Source organism: Corythoichthys intestinalis, chromosome 4 (assembly GCF_030265065.1).
Source record: "Corythoichthys intestinalis isolate RoL2023-P3 chromosome 4, ASM3026506v1, whole genome shotgun sequence".
NCBI classification, from domain to species: Eukaryota; Metazoa; Chordata; class Actinopteri; order Syngnathiformes; family Syngnathidae; genus Corythoichthys; species Corythoichthys intestinalis.
This window is the reverse complement of record NC_080398.1, coordinates 12,597,433-12,614,140: the sequence shown is the minus strand read 5'-3', so window position 1 is coordinate 12,614,140 and position 16,708 is coordinate 12,597,433. Positions and strand designations below refer to the sequence as shown.

The 16,708-nt window shown below is 39.6% G+C and overlaps 1 protein-coding gene across 12 annotated transcripts in view; it reads left to right on the top strand.

Moving 5' to 3' along the window:
• The first annotated feature begins 973 nt into the window (after window positions 1–973).
• LOC130914452 (uncharacterized) overlaps window positions 974–16,708 on the top strand; it is a 40,103-nt gene continuing 24,368 nt past the window's right edge. For 5 of the 12 annotated variants that reach the window (XM_057833657.1, XM_057833654.1, XM_057833656.1 and 2 more), the window contains exons 1-8: window positions 3,022–4,271; window positions 9,675–11,170; window positions 11,288–11,563; window positions 11,646–11,750; window positions 14,443–14,561; window positions 14,749–14,967; window positions 15,057–15,144; window positions 16,074–16,226. In XM_057833657.1, coding sequence (XP_057689640.1) covers window positions 9,683–11,170; window positions 11,288–11,563; window positions 11,646–11,750; window positions 14,443–14,561; window positions 14,749–14,967; window positions 15,057–15,144; window positions 16,074–16,226 — 2,448 coding nt within the window. In that variant the 5' untranslated portion in view covers window positions 3,022–4,271; window positions 9,675–9,682. Of the gene's footprint in view, window positions 2,980–3,019; window positions 4,272–9,674; window positions 11,171–11,287; window positions 11,564–11,645; window positions 11,751–14,442; window positions 14,562–14,748; window positions 14,968–15,056; window positions 15,145–16,073; window positions 16,227–16,708 lie in introns of those variants that run through there. The other 7 variants (XM_057833651.1, XM_057833649.1, XM_057833653.1 and 4 more) reach the window with 5 other exon arrangements.

Below are 16,708 nucleotides of genomic sequence, written 5' to 3'. Positions count from 1 at the left end.
TAAAAAAATAACACGAATAACAAAATCACGAGTGTCAACAATGTCAAATGCACATATTTTCCCATTTACATTGTAACCTCTCACATTCTAACTAATTGAACCTCAACAACTTGAATAATATTTGTCTGTTTCTTCAAAGTAGCCCACTAACATTGCTGCATTAGATGTTTGAATGTTTAAAATTGATGGTAAATGGTGTTACACTTGTATAGCGCCGTTCCACCTTTTAAGGCCCTCAAAGCGCTTTGCACTGTCTCCTCATCTACCTACTGGGGACACAAATTTACAGGGGTTGAACAAAATAATGCAAACACCTAACATTTTGGCATCATAATCATTGAACATAATTGTTAAATAATGACATGAGGAACATCCTGATCAAGTTGAGCTTCTCGTATGGCCGGCACAATCCCCAGACCTTAACATTATTGATCATTTATGGTCAATTTTAGAGATTCAATTAAGACATCGATTTCACTCTATTGTATCTGAAGAATGGCTTAAAATTTCTTTGGAAACCATTCACAAGTTGTATGAATCAATACCTCGGAGAATTGAGGCTGTAAAAAGGCCTACACAATATTAAATTCGTTTTTGTTGAATTTTTAAGGTGTTTACATTATTTTGTCCAACCCCTGTATGTATTTTGTACTTGATCATAATTATCATCTCGCTTATTGCCAATTAATAGTCTATAACAGTATTCTTTCTTGCTTTTTCATGGGACCATGCACTCCTGGATGTTGACTTCACCATGATGTGAGTATCTGTTACCTTTTAATTTTTTATAATGGGACATGTTCATAGAAAAACTCAATGTCCATTTGAAGATTGCTGTTCGTTTAGACATATCAAGTATTTTGATGTGAAACAGTGGTACAAGTAATGACATGGTAACTCAATGCAATAGCTGCAATATGGCATTTCTTCACTTTTTAGACGGAGGGGTGGGGTCACCAAATCACCCTGAGACATGTGGACGCAAATACATCTTTATCTTCTGAGAACACGCACTCTCAAAATGAGTTACAACTCAGTATTAGCCAGGAAATGGCGGGAGATTTCTTCACCCTTGTGGCAAGCCTTATGTTTTATATTTCTGTTTTCTTGTTTTATTAAAAGAACAGTTTTGGGGTCAGTTCGGTCAAACTGGTTGCCACTCGGTTATACATAGGGTTTGTCGTATATGATTGTAAATACTCTGTAGGGTACACCCTGGATTGGTCGCCAGTTTGTTGCATATACAGCACGAATACTCCTACACCCTTCAGCACTCACATTCACACATATGGCAATTTAACTTTTCCATTAATCTAACTTGCATTTTTTGGGAATGTCTGAGGACGCTTCACCACTCAGAGAAAAACATGGGAGAAACATGGGAATAATTTTCAATTGGGACATTCAACGAATTTGAACTGTACCACACAACAGTGAGGCATATATGCTAACTAATACTCCACTGTTCCCACGATTTTTTTATCATCCAATTTGAAAAGTCTGTAAAGCTCGACAATTTTGTGTGCAAATATCAAGCAAATGTAGCGGTTGTCTAATATTGTTGATTTAACAACAGTAAGATACTGAGAGTGTGCACTAGATGGCAGCACTCACACGGGTATAAACCAGTGGAAGTAAACATGGTGAGGACTCAGATGACAAAAAAGGCCATCAGTATTTGCAGTGCAATGTATCATGAGAGTTACAAGCAAAAACAAACAAACAAAAAAAACAAAAAACAATCACATTGTATTTATACTTTTATTTTTATGTTTGAGATGTTTCAGTTACACACGCTTTATGGAACAATATTCATGCTATTGTGTTTTGAAAAGATGAATTAGCACTTTTAGTTATTAAAATGATTACATTTTATGGCTGAATGTGAACTAACGGTACATGAATTTTTGAAAAACTGGCTTGATACAAGTTCATGATCACAAGCCATGACCAAAGATGTCTGCTTGTAGACTAGGGCAGCAACATTCCTGCTTTATGAATTCTTCATGATATAACAGTTCCTCCATGAATATTGATGTGCTGTTACCATCCCATTAGTGCTCCGCAGAGCTCAGGGCGGGAGCACAAACAAAAACTGTGGGGACCGTGCTTCCGTGCATGCACTCAAGATTCATATTTTGCAACCTTTTTCTAGCGGCGTGTAGCTTTATATAAGATGCTGGAGGGAAGCGCTCTATGATGTGTAACATGCACCCAGATACAGTGCTGAAAGTCAAAGGGAGATGATTTGGGCGGATGCAGTATGGGACTTTATTACGTAATCATTGAGTGACGGTGCCAGAGAGGGATAAAGATGTTCCAAACAAACATAGTCCTTTCCCCACCCCCACCACTGTGCAATCTACTGGAGCTGAAGGATGTGCTGCACCATCATACGAGTACATGTGCCATTTTGTGGCACAGCAAAGGAGGATGAAAAACGAAGGGCATATGTCACTTTTTTTAGGGTGTGTCTGCTGTGTGTGAGTGTGAGCCTGTCTCTGTGAGTCTGTGGTACAGTCTGGCTTTGTCTCAGGGGATTGTGGGTCTGCAAGTGCCGCTCCTCCCCTCCTGGTTGTGTCTCCAGTTGCTCTCCTGGGTCCAGCCCAACACCTGCTCCTTGCATCAGTACATGGCAGTCTCCTAAGCAACTGAACTGTAGCACAACTGCCTCATATGCCCATTGTTTTTCTCTCATAGACCAGAATACGTCCAAATGAGATGAGCAGAACAAATAAACCAAGTACGGGCTTTCCCTCTCCATCAGGGCAGGCTTAGTTGGGTCTTTTCCGGGAATGCATTAGTTAATGTTTAACACCACTTTGAACGCTCTGACGTGGTATCACTTTGCACTGTGACTAAAGTCTACAAGAGAAGAGTGACTTTTTTTGTGCTGGACTGGAGGTATATTTCTGGGGGCTTTCTTCAGAGGACCGGTGGATTTTGGATCTTTGGATTAACAGGATCACTGATTTACTGGTAAGATGTTTGTTTGAACAGTTCACACCGCTGGGCATACTGCATGAACTTGTCTGTGTGAGACAAAGGTGATGGTGTCTGAGAGGAATAATGAAGCCCTTCATTGCCCCCCTTTACACCCACCCGCTGCCTATCAGCCGTATGGCACTAATGGGGTCAGGCAGATGGGTGGGCTCCATAAGACGGCTTGAATGTGTGTACACATTTATGAATGTGTTTGTTTGTTTTGAAATTCGAATTGATGGGTGGGCTCTACACTTAACCTTGGTAGTATGCGTAAATGCCTTTTAGCTCTTGGGGTACGTGTGTCCAGAAAGGTGGTCTGGTGTTGCATTTGTGAGTGTTGGTAGAGACATTTTTTTGTGAATTATACCTACAATAAATCAAATATGACACATTGCTCACTAAGGCAACTGTGTGATTTATAGACAATGAGCAAAGAAACAAAATGAAAAGGATAACGTATATGTATATGTAAATAAACATAGATTACAATGGATTGCAATTTTTATAATGACACATTTTGACTCATAATTCTGAGGGGTTTGAATTGGAGCACCGAACTTCTTTTGGGGAGTTTTATTTTTCATATGCGTTTGTGAGTTTTGGCCATTCAATCTGGATCTCATTAATATTCCAAAAATATGCGTCCTTTGTTAAATACACATTTGTCCCATCGTGTGCATGGCTGTGTGTACTTTTTGGTTTATTATAGTTATCTTTTTCTTCGTGTTTCCTGTGATTGGCTGCCCACTAGTCTAGTATGTACCCTTCCTCTTAAGTCTTCTTGAATCCATCAGACACATGACCCTCATATAGACTGATGGATGGATGAATTTATTCAAGTAGTACAATTGCATTTCAGTCTAAAAAGTTCATTTTTGGCATTTCACTGGGTACCATCATCAGGCATTTTCAATCAGAAGCTCATTACATTGTGTTAGATGGGTGGATGAATACACTTAAAAATAGATACAGATTAGTGGGGAATTGTATGTTACTGTATGTTAAATATTGACTCCATTGTGATACCCACTACCTGTCTGTATATGAATTAAAGAGCATCTAGTTAGTGTGCACCTTGCATGCGCCATCGAGGCGTGCTTGCTGGGTGCCGAGTCCGGTCCAAGCCTCGGAGAGGCTCCGCCCATTTACTAGCGTCGGACACCTCCAGCACAACAAAGCATGTGTAGCTCCGTAACATTGTTCCTTCCCTGAACGTGCCGAATACGGGATTTTGTCCTTTTTCACTTCTTCTTTGCTCTTCATCATTGATGCGCAGCCCATCATCGGTGAGTCCAGATGTTTTGATGTCGGTGGTGCGAAGGGCCTGTTGTTTATTTGGTTTCGTCGCACATTCGGCGCCATTTTCGTACTCAGATTTTTTAAATAGCCGCGGCACTGTGGTGCGACATATCCCGCTTATATCTACGCTTTCTAAACGGCAGAAGTTCCACGTAGAATCCTATTTGTTGTGTATTACCATATTTCGGCTGACTTTTTGGAGGGGGTTAAAAATAGAACAATTGATTGTATTACCCAGAGTGAATGAACCCTTAGATGAAACATGACCACAAATCAAAAGTAGTCGCTATCTCTACATGTATGTGAGTTGATTTATAAACAATGGCTTGGGGCGCATGTTTTTATTTTATTTGGCATCGATGCATATATCATTATCTTGCTTGGATCGCTCCCTGTTGAAAGAACACATTCAAAATCATTTAATGTTTTTTTTCTATAAAACTTTAAACTAAAAGATATCCAATTAATTTTGCTTACAAATTTGATTTAGATTTAGACCCTCTTTGTAGCTTACATAACAATTGTTCCTCAAGACACATGTTTGACGTGCAGTGGTTCCTAACGCTGTCTTAAAGATGCCTCATTCGTTGAATTAAATTTTCTGCTTGACTTGGTTTTAACCCGTGTGTGTATGGAGGGGGTGTTAAAACACCCTCGCTCACTTGGCGCGGAGTGTAATAATATTTGCCTAACGGCCTCCTCTCCATTGACTATACTGCTGGATAAATATAGTCTGATAATCTTTCATGAAGCTCACGTGTGGAGGATGAAGACGAGGCAGTCAGGGTTCATGCGGTTCACCCAGCAGCTAGAGTAAACAATGAGCTTCAGAAATGAAAATGATGGAACTCAGTTGCTTGGGGGAGTCTCCAGTATAGTGCTGAATCAGCAGTGTTGGGAGCGTGTAAGTGATGCTGAAGGATGTTTGAGGCTCTACTGTGTGAGAGTGAGGTTATTGAGGTCCCATTGGAGCTTGCTTCTGTTAATCCTCTTTTGGGAGTTATGATGCGTTTGGGCAGTTAGACTACTACTCTGTTGTGTTAAATAAACTATTTTTTTTTCACAGTCCTTTCTTGTTTAATGTCTGAGGAATTTACTTGGTCTTCATTGTATTTAAAGGATTATGTTCTCCCTTCTATCTCATGTTTTGCACCACAGAGTGCATGATGCTATACATTTCTTGTTGGCCTTATCCAAACAGCTTTCATTCTTTCAGCTGAGATTTGACTGAGCTGATGCTGGAAATGGTTTTGGAATCACTTACAGGGCAACCATACGAAATCAATCAGGCTGCTTCATTCATTTCCCATGTTGGTTCATGTTACATTATGGAGTGCTCTCCGTCTGTGTGTATTGATTCATTGAGAACTGGGAGTGGATAGGTTAACACTGAAATAAACTCCTGTATCAGTGTACCCAAATTAGAAGGAATATAGGCATCAGTGTCTTAGAATGTCCTTGGAATACTGTATCCTTTCACAGTTTCTTTGTCCCCTTTAGGGGTTTTAAGAACTAAGTAGATTTTCGTGTTTGATAGTTTCTTTTTACTTCAGAATTGATGATTAATTGAATGGCTAATAGCTGCCACAGTCCACCCATCTTTTATCATCCTGAATTGTTGGACAGGCATGTTTGCGTCACGTTACCAGCCAATCCAATGCGACAAGGCACATGTTGTATTGCATATGTTTACTGATTAAGTTTTAAAATTATTAGAAGTCACCATGTAGTCTGAGGGCAAATATCCTGGCTTTCATCTGAATTCTCCTGATTTATTTGATTTTTTGCTAGAAGGACGGAGCATCTTGTCAACCCATGATTCAGCACAGCTGAGTGTATCTTCATTAGCTTGTTTTCATTGCACACCTGCAGAGACTCAAGCTGCACACCCACCCCTATTGATACTCATAGTGCATCCAAGTGCATGGATTCAATAAGATGGCCAGTGGAGGCAGTAAGGTAGAGATAATCTTACTTGGTAACTTGGGCCTGATTAACTCTAAACTCCAGCTAATTCCTTAAGCCTACTCCTGGTGGCAAGGTAACATGCTTTCTTTACTTCAAATTGACAAGATAGTGCATGTTCAGAACATACGTCACCATTCCCATTCGTGTATTCATGTTTGCGAGTAAGGAACATTGACACTGATTAAAAGCTTGGATTCTATTCATATGTATGCGGGCAAGTATGGATGCATATGTGTAAATCTGCATATGCGTGCCATGTGCTGCAGAATACGGTGAATATAAATAGACATGAGCTTGTCAGTAAAGGCTAACTAATGAGTCCAAGCATCCTGAGCACAAACATCTATTTATGTACCATACGATTTCCTCATTCAGCCCTGCTGTCTAAGTTAATCACACATTTGCACATCAGGCCAAAGCAGCTGTAAAGCATCTCTGAGATATGATTTGAGACTGCATTTAAAAATGGAGTCCAATCTATTTACTTTAACAATCGTAACCAAGGAAATAAAACGAGTAGCTTGAGTTTAAAGACCTGCAAGATGTTTGATTCAACCGCATCAGATTTCAACCACAATATTCCTGCTGGAGAATTAATTAAACTCAATCTTGCTAGAAGGTGGCCTACATCTATAATTTATCTCATTAGAGAGACTAATTATGTAATATTTAGGGCAGTCTTTTCCCTTTAAGGTATAGTAGCAGTTATTTTATTGGACTTACAGTGCATAAAAGAGAGGCTGTACATGTAGCATGTAGCAAGACCTTTTCTGTTAGGTCCATCAGTCAAGTGATGTAGGCTACCGTTGCTCAGCTGGCCGATAGCTGAGTTCTTAGATGGGAAACACAAAATGGAGGAGACAGCAGGCACGAGCTCAGCTGGTCCATTAGAAGCATGTCTGCTTCCTGACAATCAGAATTGAGATGACAGAGCATTAAAAGACCCAGTGGATGCTGTGAGCACTGATGCATAGCTGCGTGTGAGTATGTGTGTTTGGTGACCTAGGGAAAAGGCCTATGGGGGGTCTCTTGGGGGAAGGGTGGTCAGGATTAGTTATAGAGTGCAGTGTAGTTATTGGTCACTGGACAAAAACAATGGGAGGGCTAAAGAGGATTTTATTGTGTGTGTGTGCACGTTCAAGTGTGTGCGTGTGTGTGTTTGGATACCCCCCACACCCCTCCCCCTCCCCCTGCAGTTCCAACCGGAGGTGCATGCATGGTATATTGGGGCCCGTACATCTGGAAGATCGTCCTACCCCTCTGTCTGCCTGCCTGCCTGCCTTGCGTCTCCCTTCCCCCCCGAGTTCATAAATGGAAGGGAGGGTCTTGATCACTTATTTGGGACACTGACACTGCAAAATAAGTAACTAATTAGGCAATGTTAAGTTCAAATGAGGTATATTGCTACCATAAAGGAGTTACCTCAGCAAATAGAGGTTGCCTGATTGCATAATGCTGGCAGTTTATTTCAGCTATTCAAAGGCTTTAATCGGCAAGTAAGACCTTTCTAAATATGTGAGATCTGTCCTTTCTACAACCCCAACAAATGGTGTCCCAAACTGCAAGACACCTTTGCTGTGACTGTCAAGTGTACAAATACATTATCACTTTTTTGGGGGTCTTGCATTTTAAATGTTGCAGCATTCGATCAATTTTAAACCTGGACAAGTAGGCATGTGCCGGCATGAGATTCTGATGTTATAACCTTAAACATAAATATCACGGTTTCACGGTATCACCGTATTGCAATTACAGCTCTAAAATGAGTTACTTTCAGATATCTGGGTTTAAAAAAACTTTTTTCCATTGAACAGGATTTTTATTTTTCAAAACATATTAGCAAATTGGAACATAAGTATAATGTTAAGTTAAAAAAAATTCTAAATGAAAAATTAAAATAAATACAGTCTGTTAGATGAGCGTAAACCCACAGCCACAGCTTAACATTATTATTATTATCAAAACAAAACTAATTGAATTATTTTCAATGAAAAGCACGTGTGTATGACTCGTATCATGTTTACATTATACACACACTCTCGTTCTCATCACAGACAGTTGCCAGAGAGAGAAAAAAACTAATTTTACCACCGCTAGACACAGTAAACACCCTGGAGTTTACTCTCATAGCTCGTGGGAAATGTTTATGATAGTGTTTACGAACCTTTAATTTTGTATAAATACGAAATCATGTTGCCTCCTTGGCAGCCACCCTCCGCAGACATGTTTTACATATAGGTTGGCCCTCCTCTAAGCCATGGCCGTCTGTAACCGAAGTATTCCCATACCAGCGATTTCGTTTTCTTCGAATGGGGGAAAAGTTAAGGAGTTTCACCTCCCCCAGCCATCGTGTAGCACAGCTGACTCACTGACAATGAGCAAAGACCAGTGAGGCAGGGTTGAGCCTTGCAGCTGCAAGCGAGGGATTTCTCCCTGCATTTATGGTACATAAAAAATAGATGATACATTAACGACAGTATGACGGAAAATTTTTGCGGTTTTAAAACCGTGTCGTTTTCATACCACTGTATACCTTCAAACCGGTTATCGGCACATGCCTATGGGCAGGTCAGGAGCCAAATAGTTTAATGAGCTTTTAGTTTAATGAGGCGTTGCTGTGGAAATTCCAAACAGTATATAATCTGTATCGAAATATGATTTTCAGTTTGCTATTACATTTTTCTGCAAAGCATCCCTCAGTGGTATTTGGAATTTGTACGCTCACATTGTGCATTTCCATTTCATCAAAGTGTTTTAGTATGTTAGAAGGTAGAACTACACTGATTTGTGTGCGATTTTGGCCCGGATAATACAAGCAATGCTAATCGGCACCTACACAATGTGGAATGCCTCCTTTGTATCCGTAAAATTTAATGAGTCTGTAACAGGCAATGTTGTCAAATTGAACCCACTATCCAACAAGGAAGGCTATTGTAGGACTCTGTGCATGTGCGTGCATTGCAGGATGTCTACGTGAGTGTGTATCCCAAATATAGTCAATGGTTGTCAGTGCCTCTGAAATGGGAAATGAACAAAAACATGGGAATTGGTCAATTAATTCATTTTTTCCAGTACCAATTATCAGGAACTGTTAGGTTATTGATAGAAATGCAATAGATGAATAAGTGGTAAGAAGTGACAAAATGAGTGTAAAGTATCTTTATATTGTACTATTTTCAGTATTAATACCTGAAAAGTATGCTTAATTTTGAAATTTAATTTTATTTACTTCAATCTGTGTAGCGCTGCTATTACATGTTTGCCAAACAGAATTACGCTTGTTTACGACACACAAGATTATGGTACAATGATCCTAATCTTGTTTGTTATGTTTCAAGTGCAACAATGTTGTGCTCTGTCACTCTCTGAACAGCACTGTGATCTCTTTACCTTTCTGACTTGTTTCCTGTTCTCCACCCTAGTACCTACCATGACAACAGAGGCAAGTGCCGTAAGCGAGGCGGATACTGAAGGCAAGCAGAAGGCAAGCACTGCTGAACCTGAACCTGAGAACAAGCAGAGTCCCGAGGCAACAGCATCTGAGCCAGAGGGGGAGCAGTCCAGTAAGAAGGCACAAGGACAGGCGGCTGAGCCTGGCGCTGCAGATGCAGCCTCCTCCCCTGAAGAGGAGCAGCTGAAGCCTCGCACCCGAACCTCGGCTGGCAAAGGCCTGTCTCGCCTCTTTTCTTCTTTTCTTAAACGCCGTTCGCAGTGTTCAGAAGGAGAGGGCTTTGAAGCAGAGAAAGCAAGGGAGGAAAAAGAAGCTGCTGAAGTAGAAGAAGTAAAGGAAGAAAAAAAGAAAACCGAAGAGAAGGATGCTCTTCCTGAGGAGACTGACTCAAAAGAGATAAAAAAGAGTGAAGAGAAACCGCAAAAGGAGGAAAAAAAGACTGAGCCAGAGAAAATAGAAAAGAAAGGCAGTAAGAAGAAAAAGAAAGAAACCAAGAAGAAAACTGTGGAAAGTGACACAGAAAAAGTGAAAGCCACAGAGGAGAAAAACGAAGAGGAGCAAGAGAAGAAGGAAGAGGAGGAGAAGACTGAGCAAAAGGAAGAGGCAAAGGCAGTCGAAGCTGTAGAAAAAGAAGAAAAACAAGAAGAGAAAAAGAAGATAACTACTGAAGAAAAAGCTACTGAAACAGATCCAGAAAGGGAAACTAAAGAGGAGGAAAAGGTTGATAAAAAAGGAGTAAAGAAAAAGGAAAAAGAGGAAAGAGTAAAGAAAAAGGAAGAAGAGAAAGCTAGAAAAAAGGCAGAGGAAGAAGAAAAGGCAAAGAAAAAGGAGGAGGAGAAAGAGAAGAAGAGAGAGGAAGAAAAGGCAAAAGAGGCTGAAAAAGCAAAGAAAAAAGAGGAAGAAAAGGCAAAAAAGAAAGAGGAAGAGGAGAAGTCAAGGGAGGAGAAATTAAAAAAGAAGGAGGAGGAAAAATTGAAAGAGACCAAAAAGAAGGAGGAGGAAAAATTGAAGGAGGCCAAAAAGAAAGAAGAGGAAAAATTGAAGGAGGCCAAAAAGAAAGAGGAGGAAAAGTTAAAGGAGGCCAAAAAGAAAGAGGAGGAAAATTTGAAGGAGGCCAAAAAGAAAGAGGAGGAAAAATTGAAGGAGGCCAAAAGGAAGGAGGAGGAAAAATTGAAGGAGGCCAAAAAGAAAGAGGAGGAAACATCAAAAGAGGCCAAAAAGAAAGAAGAAGAAAAATCCAAAGAGGCTAAAAAGGACGAAGAAAAAGGCAAGAAGACAGATGATAAACAGGAAGAAGACAAAGGCAAGAAAAAAGAAAAAGTAAAAAAAGGAAAGAAGGAAAAGGAGAAAGGGTCAAGTGAGACACAAGTCACAGCACCAATTGCTGCCCCAGAACCAGAACTTAAAACTGAGCCTGAAACTGAGCAAGCTCAAGATCAACGCTCAGTCAGCAGCGCAGAGATGCAAGTCAGTGCAACATTTGAATCGTTACCGTTAGCATCATTATGGCAATTCATGCTACTCATATTTTGCATATCAAGCGATTACATATATTTATCTATTCTCCTTTTCCGACTTTTCCAGCCAGCTCCAGAGGAACCCAAGGAAGAAGCTGCAATCAAGGAGGAGCCCGAAGAAGTAGCGAAAGAGGAAGAGGATGCAGAGAAGAAAGATGAAGAAGCAGAGGAGGAAGAAGCAAAGGGAGATGATAAGCCCAAGGTGGAGACCAAGGAGGAAAAGCCATCTAAGGAAAAGAAGGCTGAGAAGAAGGGTGACGATGCCAAAGGCTCCAAACGACAGAAAACCATTCAGTGCAAAGTCACTTTACTGGATGACACTCAATTTGAGTGTGAGCTTGATGTAAGCCATCACACAACGTTACAAGTTCCTGAATGTTCACTGTTGTTTGGGTTTGTCTTTCTGATTGAATCTTCTTATTTAGAAACATGCTAAAGGACAGGAGCTCGTCACCAAGGTGTGTGACAATCTCAACCTGCTGGAGAAAGATTATTTTGGTCTAGCTCATTGGGAAACACCAACCAGCAAAGTAAGCTACAAAACAATTAAATTCCATGTTTTTGTTTGTTGTTAGGCATGTGCTTGTATGAGATTCCGACGGTATGATAACATTAAGCCAAAATATCACGGTATCACGGTATTGCAATTATAGGTCTAAAATGTTTTAACATTATTACCATCAGAACAAAAAAAATTGAATTATTTTCCATAAAACCACATGTATATGACTTGTATCATGTTTAAATTACACACACAATCTGTTTCTCGACACAGACAGTTGCCAGAGAGAGAAAAAATGTTTTACCACAGCTAGACACACTAAACACGCTGGAGTTAACTCTCGTAGCTGGTGGATCACAGTATCACGGTATTGCAATCACAGCTCTAAAATGTCTTATATTATTACCATCAGAACAAAAATAATTGAATTATTTTCCATAAAAGCACATGTCTATGGGTCGTATCATGATTACTTTATACACACAATCTGTTTCTCAACACTGACAGTTGCCAGAGAGAAAAAACGACATGTTTTACCACCGCTTGACACACTAAACACGCGGGGGTTAACTCTCGTAGCTGGTTCATGTCAGTGTTTACTAGCCTTTAATTTTGTAGTAATGCGAAATCATGTTGGAGGTATTGCGTCCTCAGCAGTCACCCTCCGCGAACATGTTTTATATATCGGTTGGCCCTCCTCCGCTAAGCCTGTCTGTAACTTTTCCGAAGCTGAAGTATTCCCATACCAGCAATTTCGTTTTCTTCGATGGGGGTAAAAATTCAGGAGTTTCACCTCCTCCAGCCATCGTGTAGCACAGCTGACTCACTGAAACTGAGCAATAACCGGTGGGGGAGGGTTGAGCCTTGCAGCTGCAAGCGAGGGATTCCTCCATGCATTTTTGGGACATAAAAAATACCTGATACCTTAGGAACAGTATGATGGAAAATTTTGCCGGTTTTGAAACCGTGACATTGTCATACCACGGTATACCTTGAAACCGGTAAACGGCACACGTCTATTTATTATCTTGGCCATTCCTTTAGAGCAGGGGTCCCCAAACTACGGCCCGCCTCCACATTTGGTCCGACCCCCTGAAATTTTTTCTATTTAAAAAAAAAAAAAAATTTCTACTTGTGTTATTTATTTCCTGGCTTTTTCTGTGAAGACCCCAAAGAGGGTTATTTGGTTATTATCTATTTAATTAATAGTGGTATTATATTATATTATATTATATTATATTATATTATATTATATTATATTATATTATATTATATTATATACTCCGGTTTCCTCCCACATCCCAAAAACATGCATGGTAGGCTGATTGAACACTCTAAATTGTCCGTAGGTATGAGTGTGTGCGTGAATGGTTGTATGTCTCCTTGTGCCCTGTGATTGGCTGGCAACCAGTTCAGGGTGTCCCCTGCCTACTGCCCATAGTTCGCTGGGATAGGCTCCAGCACCTCCGCGACCCTCGTGAGGAAGAAGCGGCATGGAAAATGAATGAATGAATGAATTATATTATATTATATTATATTATATTATATTATATTATATTATATTATATTATATTATATTATATTATATTATATTATATTAACTTTGTTCCGTGAAGAATACAGAAAGGGTTATTTGAATGAATGAATGCTTTATTTTGGACATGAGATAAAAATAATAGACAAACAAAACAAACGAAAAACAAAATGAATTTAAAAAAAAAAAAAAAATCAGACAGAACCAATGATATTCTTGAGATAATAGAAACAATAGTGAAGACATAATAATAATGATAATAATTACAAGATCAGAATTTATTCATTGTGTCCAAAAAAGAGTAGGATGAAGCATTTGCTTATTAAAACCTACCCCCCATTTCTATTCCTTAATTATATCTGTCCGCCCTATGTAACTAGTCCTCATAGTAACAATGAAATAAACCAAATCACCATATACATAAGATGCAAGACAAACAAAAATAAACAGGACTTAGCCAATAACAGATATGTGAAAAGAAAACCCCCTATATTTTAACCCTTTCCTCTTCCCTATACCCAGGGAAAACCATGTGCTTGTACCACTTCCTAAACTGGGTCATGCTTGGACATTGCTTGAGCCCCTCATCTAGTTTATTTCACAGCTTCACTCCACAAACTGAAACACAAAAACTTTTTAATGTAGTTCGTACCCTCTGATGCTGTAAGTGAAGCTCCCCCCTCAAACTGTATTGTCCTATATTTGACTGTGGCTTTCTGAAAAACAATAAATTTTTACATTTAGGCACTCCTGCAATCGTCACACTTTTTCTGTAACAAACTGACCGCGGCCACTCATCAGAGAAGGGAAGAGCTGTGTGGCCCTCACAGGAAAAAGTTTGGGGACCCCTGCTTTAGAGCTTAGCAACTTATTCATTTTCTCCATCATTTTTTTTCTATTTTTTGGGGTGGGAGTTAATGTTTTAAAAAAAATTTTAACCAGAAGGATCTATTAAAACTGGAAATCTGTTTTGGGTATAAATAAATCAGGAGGTATTATTTATTGTCCTAAATTTCCTATACTATAAGCTTCAGTGCATGATTTATAGAGTACAATGTTTCCATGAGTGTCCACTGCTACTGTCTACAAATTCTGTTTACAAAAATCAGTTTCTTCTTCCTCACAGAATCTAAAATTGTGATAAATGTGTTGTGAGTTAATGACTGTGTATATTTCCCATCATCAGACATGGCTTGAACCCGCCAAGGAGATCCGTAAACAGGTACCAGGTGCGATCTACGAGTTTACTTTCAACATAAAGTTCTATCCTCCTGACCCGGCACAGCTTACTGAAGACCTTACAAGGTGAATTTCTCGTCAATGTTCATGGTTGAGTTTGACCACCTTCAGGCGCGAGGTTAATAGATTATAGGAAACTGTCACAAATGGTCCCTTTTAACCTTTTAAGTAGGAAGCAAACAAGTGTTTTTCCCAATAAAATGTGAACTACCCTGTTAATGTTTGATACATTATAAGCTCTTGTCTTTTCCAGGTACTATCTGTGTCTTCAGCTGAGGAAGGATATCATGAATGGCGTTCTTCCATGTTCCTTTGTCACCCTTTCCCTGCTTGGCTCTTACACTGCACAGTCAGAGCTTGGTGAATATGACCCAGAACTCCATGGAGCTGACTATGTTAAAGATCTTAGTCTTGCTCCTGGACAGAGCAAAGAGCTGGAGGAAAAGGTGATGGAGTTGCACCGAACATATAGGTAAGCCGTTAGTAGGTTTAATAATAACTGAAGAATCTGAGCTGGTTCACAAGATTTCATTTAGAAACCATCCCCTATTTGTATGGAAGGTCAATGAGTCCAGCCCAGGCAGACATGCTCTTCCTGGAAAATGCCAAGAAACTTGCAATGTACGGTGTGGACCTTCACCAAGCAAAGGTAAAAACTGGCTAAACAATTACCATTTTGTCAAAAAAACGGGTCCTGGGACTTAGCTCAGCTCGATCTCGAAAAACGTTCAGCATTCGATGATTAGCGTGGACTTTGTGCCGTACACTTGCAGTGAGTTTGAGTCATAAAAGGCTTTTTCTGCTCATAGCAGCAACATTACTATTCGTCAAAATATTACGTTTGTAGTTTTCCAATGCTGTACCTAATTTGGAAAACCTAAGTGTCATTAATTGTCATTCATTCAGTTGTCGTTTTCATTTAGTAGCACATTCAATTCCACCAAAGTAGCAATAATTTAAAACAACACAACTTTTTTTACACCAGTTCTGTGCAAAATAACACATGAGAATTTACAAAAGATTCAAACGTGATAATTACCCCAGCAGCAAAGCATGCTGGGAAATTCCTCCTCCTCCAATTCCCTAACACACTCCACAATATTTTAATGACACAATTTGAAGTATTAAGGGCACACGCCAGCTAGAAATCCCATAACACGGTGCAAAAAAAGTTGCTTTACCACTACATGTACACGTATTGTCTGCCTTTTTTTTTTTACATATTTGTGAAAGTTTGAGTCAAATTCTTGAAATGAACGTGCATAAGGTATTAAGCTTTGTCTTTGCTTGCTCACGTCCGTGTTGACTTATGGCCCCGATGATTGCGTTTGAGACCCTGCGAGTCTAAAGGTCTTCACATGTAATGGGTCCACTTCAGTTAAAAGATATATATCTGCTTATGTTTTGAACCTTGCTGTGTTCATTAACATCTAGAAAATTAAACTGATGTCACGTTGTGTGTTATTGAACTGCATAACCTAATAGTGTTTGAAATTGTGCCCCCCTGTGGACTAGTGTTGAAAACGCAAAACTTTACAGTTACATGCGGCTCTGTGGCACGTGTTTGTGATTTTGCAGGATCTTGATGGTGTTGACATTACACTTGGAGTTTGCTCTGGTGGTCTGATGGTCTATAAAGACAAGCTGAGAATCAACCGTTTCCCTTGGCCTAAAGTTCTCAAGATCTCTTACAAACGCAGCAGTTTTTTCATCAAGATCCGACCAGCTGAGGTATATTAAAATACAAGTCCAGTGCATGCCTGCATACTTGTGGTTACCTTTTCATAGGTTTTATTCGCCCCAAAGATATAAGTGAGGGGTGGAGTTGGGGAAACAAACTAATAGAAAATTCTTTAGTGTTTTATACCCGCTTTACTCCCGCTTATTCAAGATTTTTTAGTGGTTTGATAAACATTTTCATTTTCTTTTGCTGTCAATTATTATTCGTGGTAGTTCATTATTTGCGGTTGGCGGCCCGCTGCATACATTTTCAATTTGCTCCTCCCTTGATTCAGACAAACTTGTGATTGTGTATCCTGACTGGATCTTCTCCATATATTTTATATGTACAATATGCATACATATATATATATATGTATATGCAGCCTCATAAAGTATTTGTAGTCCTAATATTTTAAATTACTTATCTTGAATATAGTAGTCTTCCTGACTGAATGGGATTTAGAATGTACTAATGCGACCTTGCTCCGGGG